Consider the following 15,471-nt stretch of genomic DNA (forward strand, 5'->3'; position numbering starts at 1 on the left):
TACCACTTTTTGGTTAATTTGTTGGAAAGGCCTTTTTCAACTTTTTGACAGTAAAGCCAAACTCTTTGACCTGGGGCGAATTCTGGTTCTTTAGCTTTTCTATTATATTGTTCTGAATACACCTCCTTAGCCCGAGCAGTGTTTTCAGCTGCGATTGTTCTAGTGATTTCAAGCTCCTCAAGCAAATTGGAAAGATAACTTTTGTTATTGTGGCCTAAATTTTCTTTTGGAATTAATGCTACATCTTGTGGAGCTCTCATTTCTCGGCCAAAAAGCATGACATATGGGGATTTTTGTGTTGATGAATTTGGGGCCATCCGATAGGCCATCATGATGCCAGGAATAAAACGGGGCCAATCATTTTGAGACTTGTTACAATAGGCTCTTAGTGACTGATTGATATAGGAATTGAGCCTTTCTACACAGCTGTTTGTTTGAGGATGGTATGGGCTGGTATGGGTAAATTTAATTGCCAAAAGTTCACAAATTGCTTTGATAAGTTTGGACATGAAGTTCTGACCTCTGTCTGAAATTAAGGTCCGTGGTGCGCCATACCGACAAAATATTTCTCTGACGAGAACATCTGCTACTTCTTTGGCTTCTTGGGTCCGAAGTGGAAAAGCTTCACACCATCTAGATGATGCATCTGTGATGACCAAAATGTACTTGTACTTATCTGGTGTTGTTGGCAGGGGACCGAGAATGTCAACGTGCCATCGGGTGAAGACCTCTTCTACAGGTAGTGGACGAAGTGGTGCCTTCTTGCCATGGTAGTGCCTCTTGGTCTGTTGACATACCTCACATGTCTGGACATAAGTGGAAATATCGCTGTACATTTTGGGCCAGTAGTACTTAGGTCTCATGGTGTTGTGCATCCTTTCTTTCCCATGGTGGCAACCGCCAAACTCTGAGTCATGATAGGATTGCAGGACTTGATTTCTGAGGGTTCTTGGGACTGCCAGCTGTTTAATGAATTTGTCTGCATGGCCTTTCTGTCTTTGTGGAACGAATCTGTATAGGATGCCTTCATCAATTTCAAAAGTATTGGCTTCGATAAGAATCTTTTGACGATCCTTTTCATTTTGTGGAAGGACATCATCCTCTTTGTAGTCAAAGATTTGGATGAAATCTGGACAAATCCTTTGTAGGTGACGTAAATTTGGATGTTCTTTTATACTTACTTCAACCAATGTGTCTTGGGTAACATCAGCATTTGTAGCATGTAATGCTGCGACAACATTAACTGGTACTGACTGATAATCCTCTTCATATTCAAAGGTGACTGACCAATGTGTTGTCTGTGTGTCTGATTCTAAGTGATTGACAATAGGTGTGCAAATATCCTCAGTTTGAGTTGTCTGTGTGACTTCTGTGTGGATAAATGGGTGTTTGGCAAGATTGTGGTACTGCTAGTTGATTTGCTTTGCTGAGTTGAAGTTACTGAGAAGACTGTTTTCTCAGCATCTTCTTCTGTCTGATCATTACAGTTAATATTTTCCTCATATTCCCTACGTGAGAGAGCATCGGCATTCCCATTGGCTTTGCCGCTGCGGTGAACAATGTCAAAAGTGTAGGTAGAAAGTTCCAAAGACCATCGCCCTAACCTACCTGTGGCATCCTTGATGGATTTCAGCCATTTCAATGCTATATGATCAGTGTAGACTGTGAATTTGGAATTTGCAAGGTATGGACGAAAGGATCTAATGGCTTCAACTAGAGCTAAGCCTTCCTTTTCTGTAATGCTCCAGTTCTTTTCGCTGCCATGAAGAGCTCTACCACCAAAAGCTATTGGATGTTCATTATTTTTCTCGTCTTTTTGACTCAAAACAAAACCTATGCTCATATCACTGGCATCAGTTGCAAGAAGAAATTCTTTGTCAAAATTTGGATACGCCAGAACAGGTGTATTACTCATAGCATGTTTGAGGGTGTTGAATGCCTGATCACACTCAAGTGACCATTGGAACTTTGGTTTCTTTCCTACTTCTGCCTCTGAATGCTTCTTTAGCAAGGCATTCAGTGGAAGCGCTATGTGAGCGTAATTTTTCACATACTTCCTGTAGAAGTTCGTGAGACCTAAGAAGGAGCGGATCTGCTTTTGTGATTTGGGCACTGGAAAGGTTCTAATTGCTTCAATCTTTTTGTCATCAACTTGAACACCTCCACATGATAAAACATGACCCAGAAAAGAAACTTTGTCCGTTGCAAAATTGCATTTGGATGGCTTTAGTGTCAATTTTGCCTGTTTCAGATAGTAAAATACTTGCTCCAAATGTTGGAGATGCTCTTCAAAGTTTTTGCTGTAAATTATCAAATCATCAATGTAAATCAGCGCAACCTTAAAAAGCAATTTTCTTAGCACTTTGCTCATGAGCTGTTGAAAACAAAGTGGAGAATTTGTCAAACCTTGGGGCAAACGTTTGAATTGATAAAGGCCTTGATGGGTGACGAAAGCAGTTTTATGCTTTGAATCTTCATGTAATGGCACTTGGAAGAAGCCATTAGCAAGGTCTAAAGTTGAGAAGATCTTAGCTTGTGCATTGGCTATGTTATCTACAACATCATCAAAAACTGGAAGAGGCCATGACATTGGTAAAGTGACAGAATTCAACTTTCTGTAGTCACAAACAAATCTAAATGAGCTATCACGTTTCTTGACTAGGATAATGGGAGCTGAATACATAGAAGTAGACTCCTCGATCAAATCATACTTCAGGAAATCATCTATAAGCTCTTCAGTGACTTTTTGGAGATGAGGGGATTGGCGATATGGTCTACACTTAACGGGTGGGTGGTCGCCAGTGTCAATGATATGCTGGTGCATGTCAGTCTTTCCTAAATCTGCAAGACTCGTTGAAAACATGTCTCTATTTTGTCCCAAGAATCTAAGTAGTCTGTGTCGTTGGTCTGGAGTCAGTTGTGTATTGGTCAAATCAAATCCTAATTCTTGTGCAATTTTAACATAATCCCTGGTGTCATTGTCTCTCTTCTCATTGTCGGTGTTAACGGTACTGATGAATGGTTGGTCAGAGCCGATTTCAAAAACAGAGTCTTTGTCAATGTAACTAAATTTGCCTACAACTGTACCCTTGTCAAGAACTTTTTCTTCTTGGGAGGGATTCATAAGCCTAAAGGTAGCAGTTTTGCTTTTCACTTTGGAAAGAGTTCTACCACCTGCTACTTCAGAATGAGCAGTGAGGGAAGCAATGGGTTCAATGAGGATGAGGGAATCCTCTTTGGTCTCTGATAGTCTGACCTTGAAATGAATTTCACTCTGAGGGGGGATGTAAATCTGATCTATTGTTTTTGCTAATCCACTAATCTCTTGTACTGAATTGGCTATGAAATTGATATATTGCCTATCTGAGGTGCTGTTGTTAAGTATCAAGGAATGACAGCTATAATCTAAGACTGCATCATTGTCATCAAGGAAGTTCTCACCTAGTATCACTGCTTCTGGTAGTGTAGGCAGAACATAGAATCTTTGAGAAAATTCCTGATCCTCAATGACAAAATCTAACACAACTGAACCTAACACTTTATGCAATTCGCCGCCAACACCTTTAACCCGTGGAAAGGGTGAGTTTCCAAGAGTAAGGTTTTCAAAAGCTGTGCTCAGAAAAGAAGACGAAATACAAGAAATGGATGCCCCTGTATCTACTAAACAATTTGTTGTTTTTGTGCCAAATTTTGCCTGAATTACACTTTTGGCAAGGGGCGTAACTAAAGACACTGTTGGAATTTCACTCTCGAAGTTACTTTCCATACCAGACTCCATATTTGCCATGACACCTATTAGTATGTACCGTACTAAATTAAAGGAAGACAAGTAATCAACAATGTAGTACTTACAATATTTGAAGACTTTTTTTCCTTTGTTGGTGTCTTTGGAGGAGTTGGTTGTCTTTAATCCAGTGTTGAGGTCAGAGGTAGATGCAGCTTGCTTGTTATTCCATCAGATGATCACGGTTGGACATGTCCTCCAATGGGTTCTTGTAGCTGGTTGTAGTTAGTTCCTGGACTCCGTGGTTCCGAAAACGATGATTCTCCGCCAAATTATCATGGAACTGTTCTAGGTGAACAATACCTTCCAAATGACGTGCTGGTTTTCTTGGGGAATTAGTCAGCAAAGAGCCAGAGTCACAGGAGACTAATCACAATTTTATTTACAAGAACAATTAACAATTTACAATTTATGCTTAGATAATAACTGAGGGTGCCACAGAGAGTCGGTACACACTCTGGGCTGTGGGAGAGAGGTCTGCTTTGTAAGAGAGTCAAACCCCTTCTCTGCTAGAACTTGGCTACAGTATGTATTTAATGAAAGTTTGAACAATAGAAAGGAATGTGATTGGTTGATACACGATTGGTTGTGTCCTATGCTAAATGGATGGCTGGACAGAGGGGAATACTAAATCCTGTTGGACTGGCACTAATCTTGTTGACATATTTACTGGATGCTTTGAAAGAGATTAGGGTGTCACTATAGATGAGCTTGTGTGGGGCTAATCCTTAATGCACTATAGACGAGCTTGTATGGGGCTAATCCTTAATGAGTCTTAATTGAAGTAATGTTATTCTAATATACCCCGGTAGGTGATGACAGATATACTTAAATAAATATCCTTTGTCTGGGAGACGGGATCTTGATACCTTAGGCTAGCAACCATCTAAAAAGCTATAACTGAAACTACTGATATTTTATATATGCATTTTACCTGATGATAATTATTACTTGCTAAACTATAATTATATGAAATGGTGTATAAATATTACGCCATGATAACTCATAAAAGCACTTGATGTAGATCTAATTATTATAAGATAACTTAGTATAAATGTTAACCATGATAATAATATGGATTTCCGAATATATTAACGACTTCAACGTTGATATTTCAGACAATAACAAAGTCTCCTGTCTTTTAACGTTCAGGGGAAAAGGGTTTGCTTTCACAATTTAACATTTGTTTTCACCAAAGGACAATCAAATCAAGCCAAAAACACAAAAAATACATATATATGGTTAGCGACCGTCATTATACAGCGAGGGGGGAAATTCGTCTGCTCTAACTGCCTTTACAAAAACATTCCAGCCCTTAATTACCGAGGCAGCTGTGACGTAGTAGCATTACATTCGCTGCGTTTGCAGCAAAAATATAAGATGTGTAATCTGTGGAGTAACTAAAGTAATATTACGGCTGAAATCTTACTTGCATGGTTGTTTTGATAGAAAACTTATGTTTTAAAAACACAATTGTTCTTATATAATGTTTTTAGGTTTGGTTTATAAATGCTAGAGAAGATTTTTTATACATATAAAACTGATTGAAAATACAGCTGAACAACAGAAAAATCAAAATAGGACAAATTTTAATTACATCACTGTGTCAATAATCATTGACTGATTCCATCAACTTACTTACTTATATTGGAGATTTGACGTGCGCTTTCAGATTGCAAGCGTATGTCGCACACGGGCCCGGCCAGGCCATTTAATGTGTTTCCGAAAAGGGGAAAAGTGAGTTTGTGCAACCCAGGAGGGGGGCTTTAGGGGATGCTTATAGAGTAATTTTGAAATTTTGAGATTTGGAATGAATGCCACAAGTGGGTGGAGGACGAACTGAGGGAGCTGTGTGTGTTGGGTGGTTGTTAGATTAGGTAGTTTTGGTTTTAATATTTTATTTGGGGTTTAAATGCGACTAATTAGTCCTGTTTTAATTAGGTATATGCCTAAGGCTTTGAATTTTTCTAATTTATTTTGTGGATTGAGAATTGATTCTAGTGTAAGTCCTGTTTTAAGATTTAGGGTGGTCTGTAGTGTTGTTCGGTGTGTTTGGTAGTGTGTGTAGTGAATGAGTACGTGTGGTGTTTCTTGTTGTTTGCAATGTGGGCAGTTTCCTGTTGTGTGTAGATTAGCTATTTTACAGTGATTATTTAGTTTGGTGTGGCCTGTTTGTAGTTTAGTAATTATTCTGTCGATTTTTTAGGATGGGTGTAGAATTTTGGTTTAGTTAGGATTTTTTTTAGTACTTTCCTGATTTGATTCCGTCAAACAACTGTCAAACCATTTATTGACATGTACGTACATGTACACAGGAAGTCGGTGCTTTCTGAGGCTCCAGGTAAATAAACATCGTGGTTTTATGACTGGAGATCAGACAAACCGTGAACGAGGGGCATGCCACGTATTTACATCTAAAGGTGGTAGAAGCAGGGTATTGTCTCTTGAACTGGCTAATTGACCGTACATATAATTGGTAAATATATTCGTTTTGACACCCGTGTTTCATGCGCATCCCGGCTCATAAGCAGAATACAGACAAATGAGGCCCCGTGATCAGCGGAGCGTGAACAACATGGATGCCGCCTTTCGGCCGTCCCGTACAGTCAAGCTGCAATCTCGGAACTGCTCGCCCGATTGAATCCAATTGCAAGCGGAGACAACATTACTTCCCCTACCCAAACATGATCGTTGCTCAGATATGTTCAAATCTATCTTCAGTAAATCATGAAATTAATGCGAGCATGACATTTATGCGAAAAATGCGATCGTCAGTCCCTCTGATTATTTTAATATGTTTCATTTCATCATGATAAAAAAGTTCGTCACTTATGAGGTGACCACAAACGATCGTTAACAAAAACAACAAAATGTATTCTCTTATCACTCAGCCTAACAGTGATATAACTGCACATAAAACAATCAAGGGCACTTTGAGTTTGACAGGTGTCATCAACTGGTCAAGTAGCATCACAGTTTGTATATTCACGTTGATTAGACAGTCTAGACTGGCGCCAGCTAATCATGACGGCGTCTTCAGAACAGAACAGAACTTTATTTCTCCCAGGTTTAGGCTTCCGTGGATAACGGAAAATTTTGTTTTAGTGATAGCACATTTTTAATTCAATCTAATATTCTTTCCTTGATTGATTATATGACTGCGGTCGTAGATCCGGATGTATCTAAATATGCTCAGTAAATAAACAGGATTTATTGTTATACTATTAGGATTAATAGATACAATTGAGTATTTATACCCTTGATTAGTCACTACTTTTATTTTCACATGTTCGATTTGTATGATTTGGGTTATGATTATATTGACAAATAAGAAATCATTCCATGTATATGTGTATTATATATTGCACCCCAATACGTAATTAAATTGTGTATAAATAAGGACACTAGGTTAATTACTGTAATTGATTATTTGATAAACATATTCACGTTAGCTGCGTAATATGTCACAGAGGTAAAGCTACTTCATAACAACTAATTGTCCCATTTATTTGGCTTCTATCTTTTATATGAAACAAATGCTATAACATGGGGTGATAAACTTTATTTGCAATAGACGTAGCATATAATTGTCCGCATGAACAGTCTACTCTGTTCCAGATATGTTTATTCATTTTGTCAGCATTTAAATCTGTGCATTCCTGGCTCAATGATTCATTTGACGAAATCTTGTTCCCTGTTTTGAATTACCGTCAGATAGTTCCAGACCAATTATAAAATTTCCAGCCCTATGTGTTGCGCATAATTCCGAGATAATTCAAAGTTCATATTCCTGTACGAACACTTATCAAAATTCATTTATACCTAGTACTATTATGTACATATGTATATTAGTTCAAATTATAATAATGAGGCCCTCTATTCTCGAAACGGTCTTTGTTCTACGACAACCGTAAGTCGGTATGGGAAAACAAAATATTTGTTTAATTGTTCAAAGTTCATAGTCAATGGCATGTGATTATAGACAAAGAAGATAAGAATTTAAATATAAAGAGTAGCCACTTTAAATGACAGAAATTCTTTTAGTTAAATTTGCTCATGATTTGGTCTTTTCGTGGCAAATAGTGCCAAAATACTCTCAATTATTTACATTCATGTCATTACTAATCTGACATAAGGTCAAAAGTTGTACAATGTTTAACAGATATGATTATGAGGTGTTGTATCCAAACATATCCTAACAAATCCATGCTTGGAAATATGACCTTGACAAATTTTGGAATGGTCATATTTCCATTTGGAATGGTGGTATTTCCAAGTTTTGGATTGATTGGAATGGATGATATTTTGTCCAGTGTCATGCATGTCTCTCAAGGAACTATTGTGAACTGTACATGTGGTCAACAGGTTTCCGCCTATCAGTCGATGTGATATACAAACATTCATAATAAATGCAGATCATCACAAGTCTTGGATCGAACATCTTTGATTACTTGATGGGTTTCTGAACATCCAGTCACAGTGTGTTCCATAATGTTTCAGCCTTCTGGGTGGAGTGAAAAGAAATGTCCCTGTATACATGATTAGCCTTGTGAGATTATTTTATCCTGTCAGCCACACCCTAAGACTTCATGTAGTTTATTTTGCCATACATGCCCTGCTGCAAACCTGTTTTTCCCTTGTATGCAATCACAGCTGGTGAGTCACACATTCCTCAGTTGGTGTGTATGAAAGTGCCCTTGCTATCATGAAAGAAAAACTGTAAAAAAAATGTCTTAATTGCAATAAAAAAAAGCTATTTGTCATTCTTGAATACTCTCTTTGGGTAAGTACTTGAAATTTTCAGCATCATACATATTTTTTTGAAATTTCATGAGGATTTTTCTTTGATAGACCATGTCATACCATCTGACAAGTCAGATAGAATTATATAACTTTAAAAGCCCTCATTTATTAGGTGTCCATATTTTTCAGATCTTTTCCTACTTTTAGGACAAAACATAGCTGTCTACCTGTTCGGTTAAGTAAACAAATACTTGTTTTAAAATGTTAAAATACCCAGAATAATTTTGTATTAGTTTCAAGGTGAGGTGAAATGGGGTTTAACGTATATATAGCGGTGTGTGTGTGTCTGTGCGTGTGCGTGTGCGCGTGCGCTTGTGTGTGTGTGTGTTTGCTTGTACTAGTCCGGACTGATGCCGATTTATAGTGCTATCATGGAACTGCTCTGGGTGAACAATGCCTTCCAAATGGCGTGCTGGTTTTCTTGGGGAATTAGTCAGCAAAGAGCCGGAGTCACAGGAGACTAATCACAATTTTATTTACAAGAACAATTAACAATTTACAATATACTTAGAAAATAACTGAGGGTGCCACAGAGTGTCGGTACACACTCTGGGCCGTGGGAGAGTCCAACCCCTTCTCTGCCGAAAACCTTACTTACTTACGTTTGGAGATTTAACGTGCGCTTTCCGACTGGAGCGTATTTCGCACACAGGCCCGGTCGGGCCATTTAGCGTGGTTTTGAAGGGAAGATAAAGGTGTTGCAACCAGAGGGGGGTTTCAGTGGTTGCTTATATAAGTTTTGGAGATTTTGAAATTTGGAATGCATGCCTAGGGGTGTGGTAGTGTACTAAGGGAGTGTGTTGGTGTGTGTTTGTTTGTTTATGTGGTGTGGTTGAGTGTTTTTAGATGCGGATCATTAGATTGGTTTTAGTTAAGTATACGCCTAGTGCTTTAAATTTTTCTATATTGTTATGTGGATTTAGGATTGATTCTAGGGTTATGGCTTTATCTAGTTTTAGATTTGTTTGGAGTGTTGCTCGGTGGGTTTGGTAGTGCGTGCAGTGTAAGAGTGCATGTTCTATTGTTTCCAGGTGTGGGCAGTGTGGGCATTTTCCGGTTGCGTGTTTTTTTATTTTTAGGAGTTGACTGTTTAGTTTGGTGTGACCTGTTTGGAGTTTGGTGATTATTCTATCAATTTTCTTGGATGGATGGAGGATTTTAGGTTTGGTTAGAGGTTTTTTGAGGATTTTGATTATCTGTGTGTTTGTTTTTAGGTATGTCTTATGCCATTTTTGGGTGATTTTACGTTTGTTAATGCTTTTAATCTCTGCTTTAGATATTGGTAGATTAAGGGTTATTTCAGGAATTTTGAGGGATTTTTTTGCGGCTTGATCGCCGAAAACCTGGCTACAGTATGTATTTAACAAAAATTTGAACAAGGAATAGGATTGGTTGATACACGATTGGTTGTGCCCTATGCTAAATGGATGGCTAGACAGAGGGGAATACTAAATCCTGTTAATCCTGTTGGACTGGCACTAATCTTGTTGACATATTTACTGGATGTTTTGAAAGAGTTTATAGTGTCACTATAGATGAGCTTGTGTTGGGGCTAATCCTTAATGCACTGTAGACGAGCATGTATGGGGGCTAATCCTTAATGCACTATAGACGAGCTTGTACGGGGGCTTATCCTTAATGAGTCTTAATTGAAGTAATGTTATTCTAATATACCCCGGTAGGTGATGACAGATATACTTAAATAAAATAGTTCCAGAACTTATATAAGCAACCACTAAAACCCACCTCCCCCGGCTCCCTTAGTTCCCTCCTCCACCCACCTCGGCATTTATTCCAAATTTAAAAATTTCAAAAAATCAATATAAGCAACCCCTAAAAGCCCCCTCTTGGGTTGCACACACCACTTTCACCCTTCTCGGAATACACTAAATGGTCCGGCCAGGTTCGTGTGCGAAATACGCTGTAGTCGGAAAGCGCATGTTAAATCTTCTATATCAGTCAGTCAGTGCCCCCTCTGGTTGCAACACCTTTATTTTCCCTTCAAAACCACGCTAAATGGCCCGACCGGGCCTGTGTGCGAAATACGCTCCAGTCGGAAAGCGCACGTTAAATCTCCAAACGTAAGTAAGTAAGTAAGTAAGGTAATCTATAAGACTCCTATCAACAACAGTGCTGGTTACGGGATCCATATCCACAGCTCCAAACCCCAAGCACATTCAGTTCGCTTGCCTGATGGTCAGTCAGTATTCACGGCTGAATTGGAGGCAATTCATCATGCACTCAAACTCATACCTGAACTCCCGGAAGCAAAGGCAGTCAGACTCGCTAAGTGCACTTCAGGCCATCAGTGGCAGAAACTCAAACTCCAGGCAAAACACAGTCAACAATATTCTATACGAATATACAAAACTATCGGACCAAGGGCAACAGGTGGAGCTGTGTTGGATCCCCTCTCACATAGATATTCATGGAAATGAAAAAGCTGACTCACTGGCGAAGCTAGCTCTAGACAAAGCGGATATACAGCCTATTCCCTTTAGTAAACTAGAGATAAAAAGCAAAATCGAAGCCTCCATAGCAAAAAGATGGCAAGTCCAATGGGACGCAAGTAAGATCGGCAGATGGCTATACAAAATTCAACCCAAGATCCAACAAAAGCCAAACTCATACTCAAATGAAAGGAAAATTGAAATTGCTATCTCACGCCTCAGACTTGGTCACAAAAAGCACTATGACAAGGTTTGTTCATCTTGCAATCAGGCTGAAACCATTGACCACCTGTTACTAGAATGTCAAGACCATGCCCCAGCCCGGGCTAGGTTAAAACAAGAATTGCAGTTAGATCCGCTATCTGTCATAGATCTCCTAAAGCCAAGAGATGCAATAGCGAAGGCCAAACTAACTCTATTTCTGAGAGATGGACAGCTTCTCGAACATATATAAACAGAGCAGCCAAGGATAAAAATGAAATCATATCAATATAAGAAAATAGAAATCATATCAATGCAAAAACAGAAATTATGTGAACACCGAACTCACAATAGATATGTGAACCCTTCTCACACACAGGAGTCCCAAAGAGGGACAGGTCAGCTGAAATTGCCTAGGCAGAAGGCGACCTCTTAAACACCTAATGCAACAACAACAACTATAAGACTATGTAGACATATCCTTTGTCTGGGAGATGGGATCTTGATACCTTAGGCTAGCATTTATCTAAAAGCTTCAAATCAATTAAACTATGTAGACGTAACCCTTGTTTTATTGAATAGTATGTCTAGGAGATGCACTCCCATTACCTTAGGCTAGCATCTGTCTAAAAAGCTATAGATATTACTACTGATATTTTATATATGCATTTTACCTGATGATAAGTATTACTTGCTAAACTATTATAGGAAATGATGTATAAATATTACAACATGGTAACTCGTAACACTTGATGTGGATCTAATTATTAAAGGATAACTTAGAATAAATGTTAACCATGATAGTGCTAGCACACTGAGATACCATGCCGCAGTTTAACATGAATACCCCACTCAGACACAGTATACTGACTCTGAGCCGACCATTCCTTGTTTTTGCCCCTTAATGCCGAGCACCAGACAGGGTAACAACAAGTACCATCTTTTAACGTCTTTTGGTATGACACGGCTGGGGATCAAACCCTTGACCTTCCGCTCTCCGGGCGGAGGCTCTACCATTAGACCACGGAGGCGGTTAGTTTCAAAGATAAACATTACTTTTAGTGTCAAGGAGTTTATTTATTATTTTTATCTAAACGATACAATTAAACTTAGGGTTTACCAATTTAACTGGCTTTTCTTCAGTGGCAAGATGTCACTTTCCTATCAAAACCAAACAATCACTTCGAGTTTTGACAATGTGGACTAACTTCATTCAAGCACCACGGACAGTCAGTCACGAATATTATATGTACTTGATGACATGTTTTATCGTAACGTTCTGCTCATTGTTTCCAATAAACAGGAAACTGAATATAATTATAAAGATTTAGTTCAGTCTCCTTGGGTACAAAATCACCAAGTATTTATGGTACAATTTTGTTTTGGGCACAATATCACACAGACCTCACCACATCCATCCAGTCACCCTGTACCTAGTTTCATCCGTTCTGAAGACTGGGGAGGGGTAAATGTTTTTGAAAACATCCTTAATCTTCTAAATTGTACTTCTTGCAATGCAAAACCAATAACAATATCATGTTATTATTTTAGAGTATCAGAATGTTATATTGCTCCTGCTCCCGTTGCCGTCATTTCCGAAAATCATCGAGCGTGAAATCCAGTTCGGTTTCGGAGCTAGACTTTCAAATTTGATGTTACACACCCTCCCGCAATCAGGACAAAATATGAGACATTTGAGCAAAGACTGCTACCCAGGTCAATAAATAGTAAATTATGTAATTTCTTTTTACTTTGAAGCTATTTCGGAATTTTGTGATGATGGCTAAAACAACTCACATTTAGATATAACATATGAATGTTTCTGGCGAGAAATTTATTTTGCATTTGAAAACAATGTTATGAAATGTAAAATGAAAGACAAATGTTTTCTTTATATTCTCGAGGATCGAACACGCAACCTTCGTATCTGTAGCCCTGTGAGTGTACCACTCGGCTACAGAGGCACTGATAACTCACAATGCAATTTAAGAATGTCTTTTTCAAGTACCGTACACCAGATATTGTACGCCCGTTTCCTAAGGTTCATGGAAAGTATTTTTGAAATAGATAAAGTGTTCATAAATGTTGTTTTAAGTTTGTTTTTTCGGTTTATTAAGTTAGATAATATACTTCCCCTCGGGTTTTTATGGTTTTTAAAAACCTTATCCTTGGGATAAAACCTTAAGGCTGATGCCCCGCGGATGTTGGTTTTAAATATTTTAAAAAACCTTGGACGTGCATTGTCCTACACATTAAACCCCTTTATGTCTAACACTGATGTATAGAAATAATGCTCACTGGGTAATTTTTTATTGTTTTTTGCAGTCTGTGTACACGAAGTTCGTGGCAGAAAATGTCCCTATAAACTCTGTCATTGACTACATCCAAGCATCAGATGAAGATGAAGCTAACACACCATACTCCAAGATATCATATGCTGTCTCAGGACCTGGGGCTGATGTTTTCATCATTGAAAAAAATTCTGGTAGGTGTTTGACTACTGCAAGACAGTAATTGTAATTTCACTACTTATTATGGAAGTTATTAAAGTAAATGTAGTGAATACATTCTGTACCAGTCATATGCATTTATGTAGGAATTCAGTCAATTTCATGTAGGAATTCTTTTCAAAGGCTTACTGAACTGCATGCAACATGTCTTAGTCATGCATTTTGTCAATTATGATGGATTGGCTGGTGAAACTGAGTGTCTTGCTGATTGCCATCATCATGAAGGTAGATGGCATGAAGCATTGCTCATGCGGGTTGCCTGTCCAGACTGTACGTCACTCCTTCACGCAAGGATGGGGTCATGCTAGGGATTTAACTCAAAGAACAAGGTCACCATAAATAAGTTATTAAGCAGCACACTGTGTTTCCTCCAATTTGAGCTCTTCCACCATCACCTCTATAATTGTTCTTCTCAACTACACACTTACAACAGATTGGATAACATTGAATGCCATGCTTTTAGTATGCTTTTGGCCTGTGCGCACAATATATTGCAATTATATTTTGAGTGACCTCTATTGGGTCAAGGCTCAAATTTCAGAAAGTTTACGATTGATTCATACAAAGTAAAAGCATCTTTCAATCTGTTACAAAAAAATGTCAAACTATCCAACTCAATATATGTCATGTCATGGGTGTGTCAATTGTCAACCTCGCATGGAAGGTTTTTCACTCATGAAACGAGTAAAACGATACAGGAATGGAGTTTTCCGTTTGTCCATCCTTCCTTCTTTCTGTCTGTCTGTCGGCTTCTCAAAGGGAACACATTTTACATATAAAAAACTATTTGAGTCGGAGAAATGAAATTTTAGACATATTACTGGTCATGATCTTAAATGAGTATGAAAATTGATGTCTTAAATTCATTTTTTACCGTCAAAGGCCCTTGCTCCATGCTTTTCAACTAAGTGCATAATGCGTAAAAAAAGGGAAAAGTTTTTCAGAAATTACCTAAATTACATAGATGTTTGTTTGCTAGTTTATATAAGAGATACTGATACTTGTCAGGACTAAGTTCGAAAATTGGTGTTGAAATTTTTAATTTTTTTTACAGTTATGGCCCCTGCTGCATGTTTTTAGATTTTGAGTGTACACAGTTACGGGACTTGATCTCTGTTATTTGTTATATGGCTCCCATAAATTTCGTTATTTTCCTATCCCAACACAAATCTTCCTGTTATTGGAAATAACATTGATAAATCAGTACTGAATTAGTGTACCAACCAACTCATTAACATTTCTATTTGGGGATTAAAAATGTTCATTGTCTATCTGAACTTACGTTTTGGCAACATTTTGTGTGTACTTATCAACAGATCACACCAACACACAGTTAGTTACAGCAACCCCATCAGATTGCAACTATTGAAACAAACCTCAGTTGTGAGAGAATGCCATATTTGATTCACTAAAAGTTGTATAAAGTTTGATTCCCGGTCTCGTCATACCAAAGACGTTATAAGACCATACTTGTTGTTACCCTGCCTGGCGCTCGACAGTAAGGAGCAAGAACAATTACTGGTCTGCTCAGAGTCCGTACACTGTTTCTGAGTTGGGTATTCATGTTCAACCGCAGCATGGTATCTCACTGGGCTAGCACTATAAAATTGGCTTTAGTCCCAGCAGCCATACACACACACATATGTACGCATGTTTGCTGTACAAGTGCAATAATCTTTGATGTGACGTTAAACCTCATTTCACCACACCTTTTCTCAGCTGA

The 15,471-nt window shown here is 38.3% G+C and overlaps 1 protein-coding gene across 4 annotated transcripts in view; it reads left to right on the forward strand.

Annotated features, from left to right (window-relative positions):
- Positions 1-15,471, forward strand: part of LOC139450511 (protocadherin Fat 1-like) — a 247,276-nt gene that overhangs the window by 158,792 nt on the left and 73,013 nt on the right. For all 4 annotated transcript variants that reach the window (XM_071232241.1, XM_071232243.1, XM_071232242.1 and 1 more), the window contains one exon: positions 13,564-13,723. In XM_071232241.1, coding sequence (XP_071088342.1) covers positions 13,564-13,723 — 160 coding nt within the window. The remainder of the gene's footprint in view (positions 1-13,563; positions 13,724-15,471) is intronic.

The sequence above is a fragment of the Haliotis cracherodii genome, unplaced genomic scaffold (assembly GCF_022045235.1).
Source record: "Haliotis cracherodii isolate W230 unplaced genomic scaffold, xgHalCrac1.p SCAF_8, whole genome shotgun sequence".
NCBI classification, from domain to species: domain Eukaryota; kingdom Metazoa; phylum Mollusca; class Gastropoda; order Lepetellida; family Haliotidae; genus Haliotis; species Haliotis cracherodii.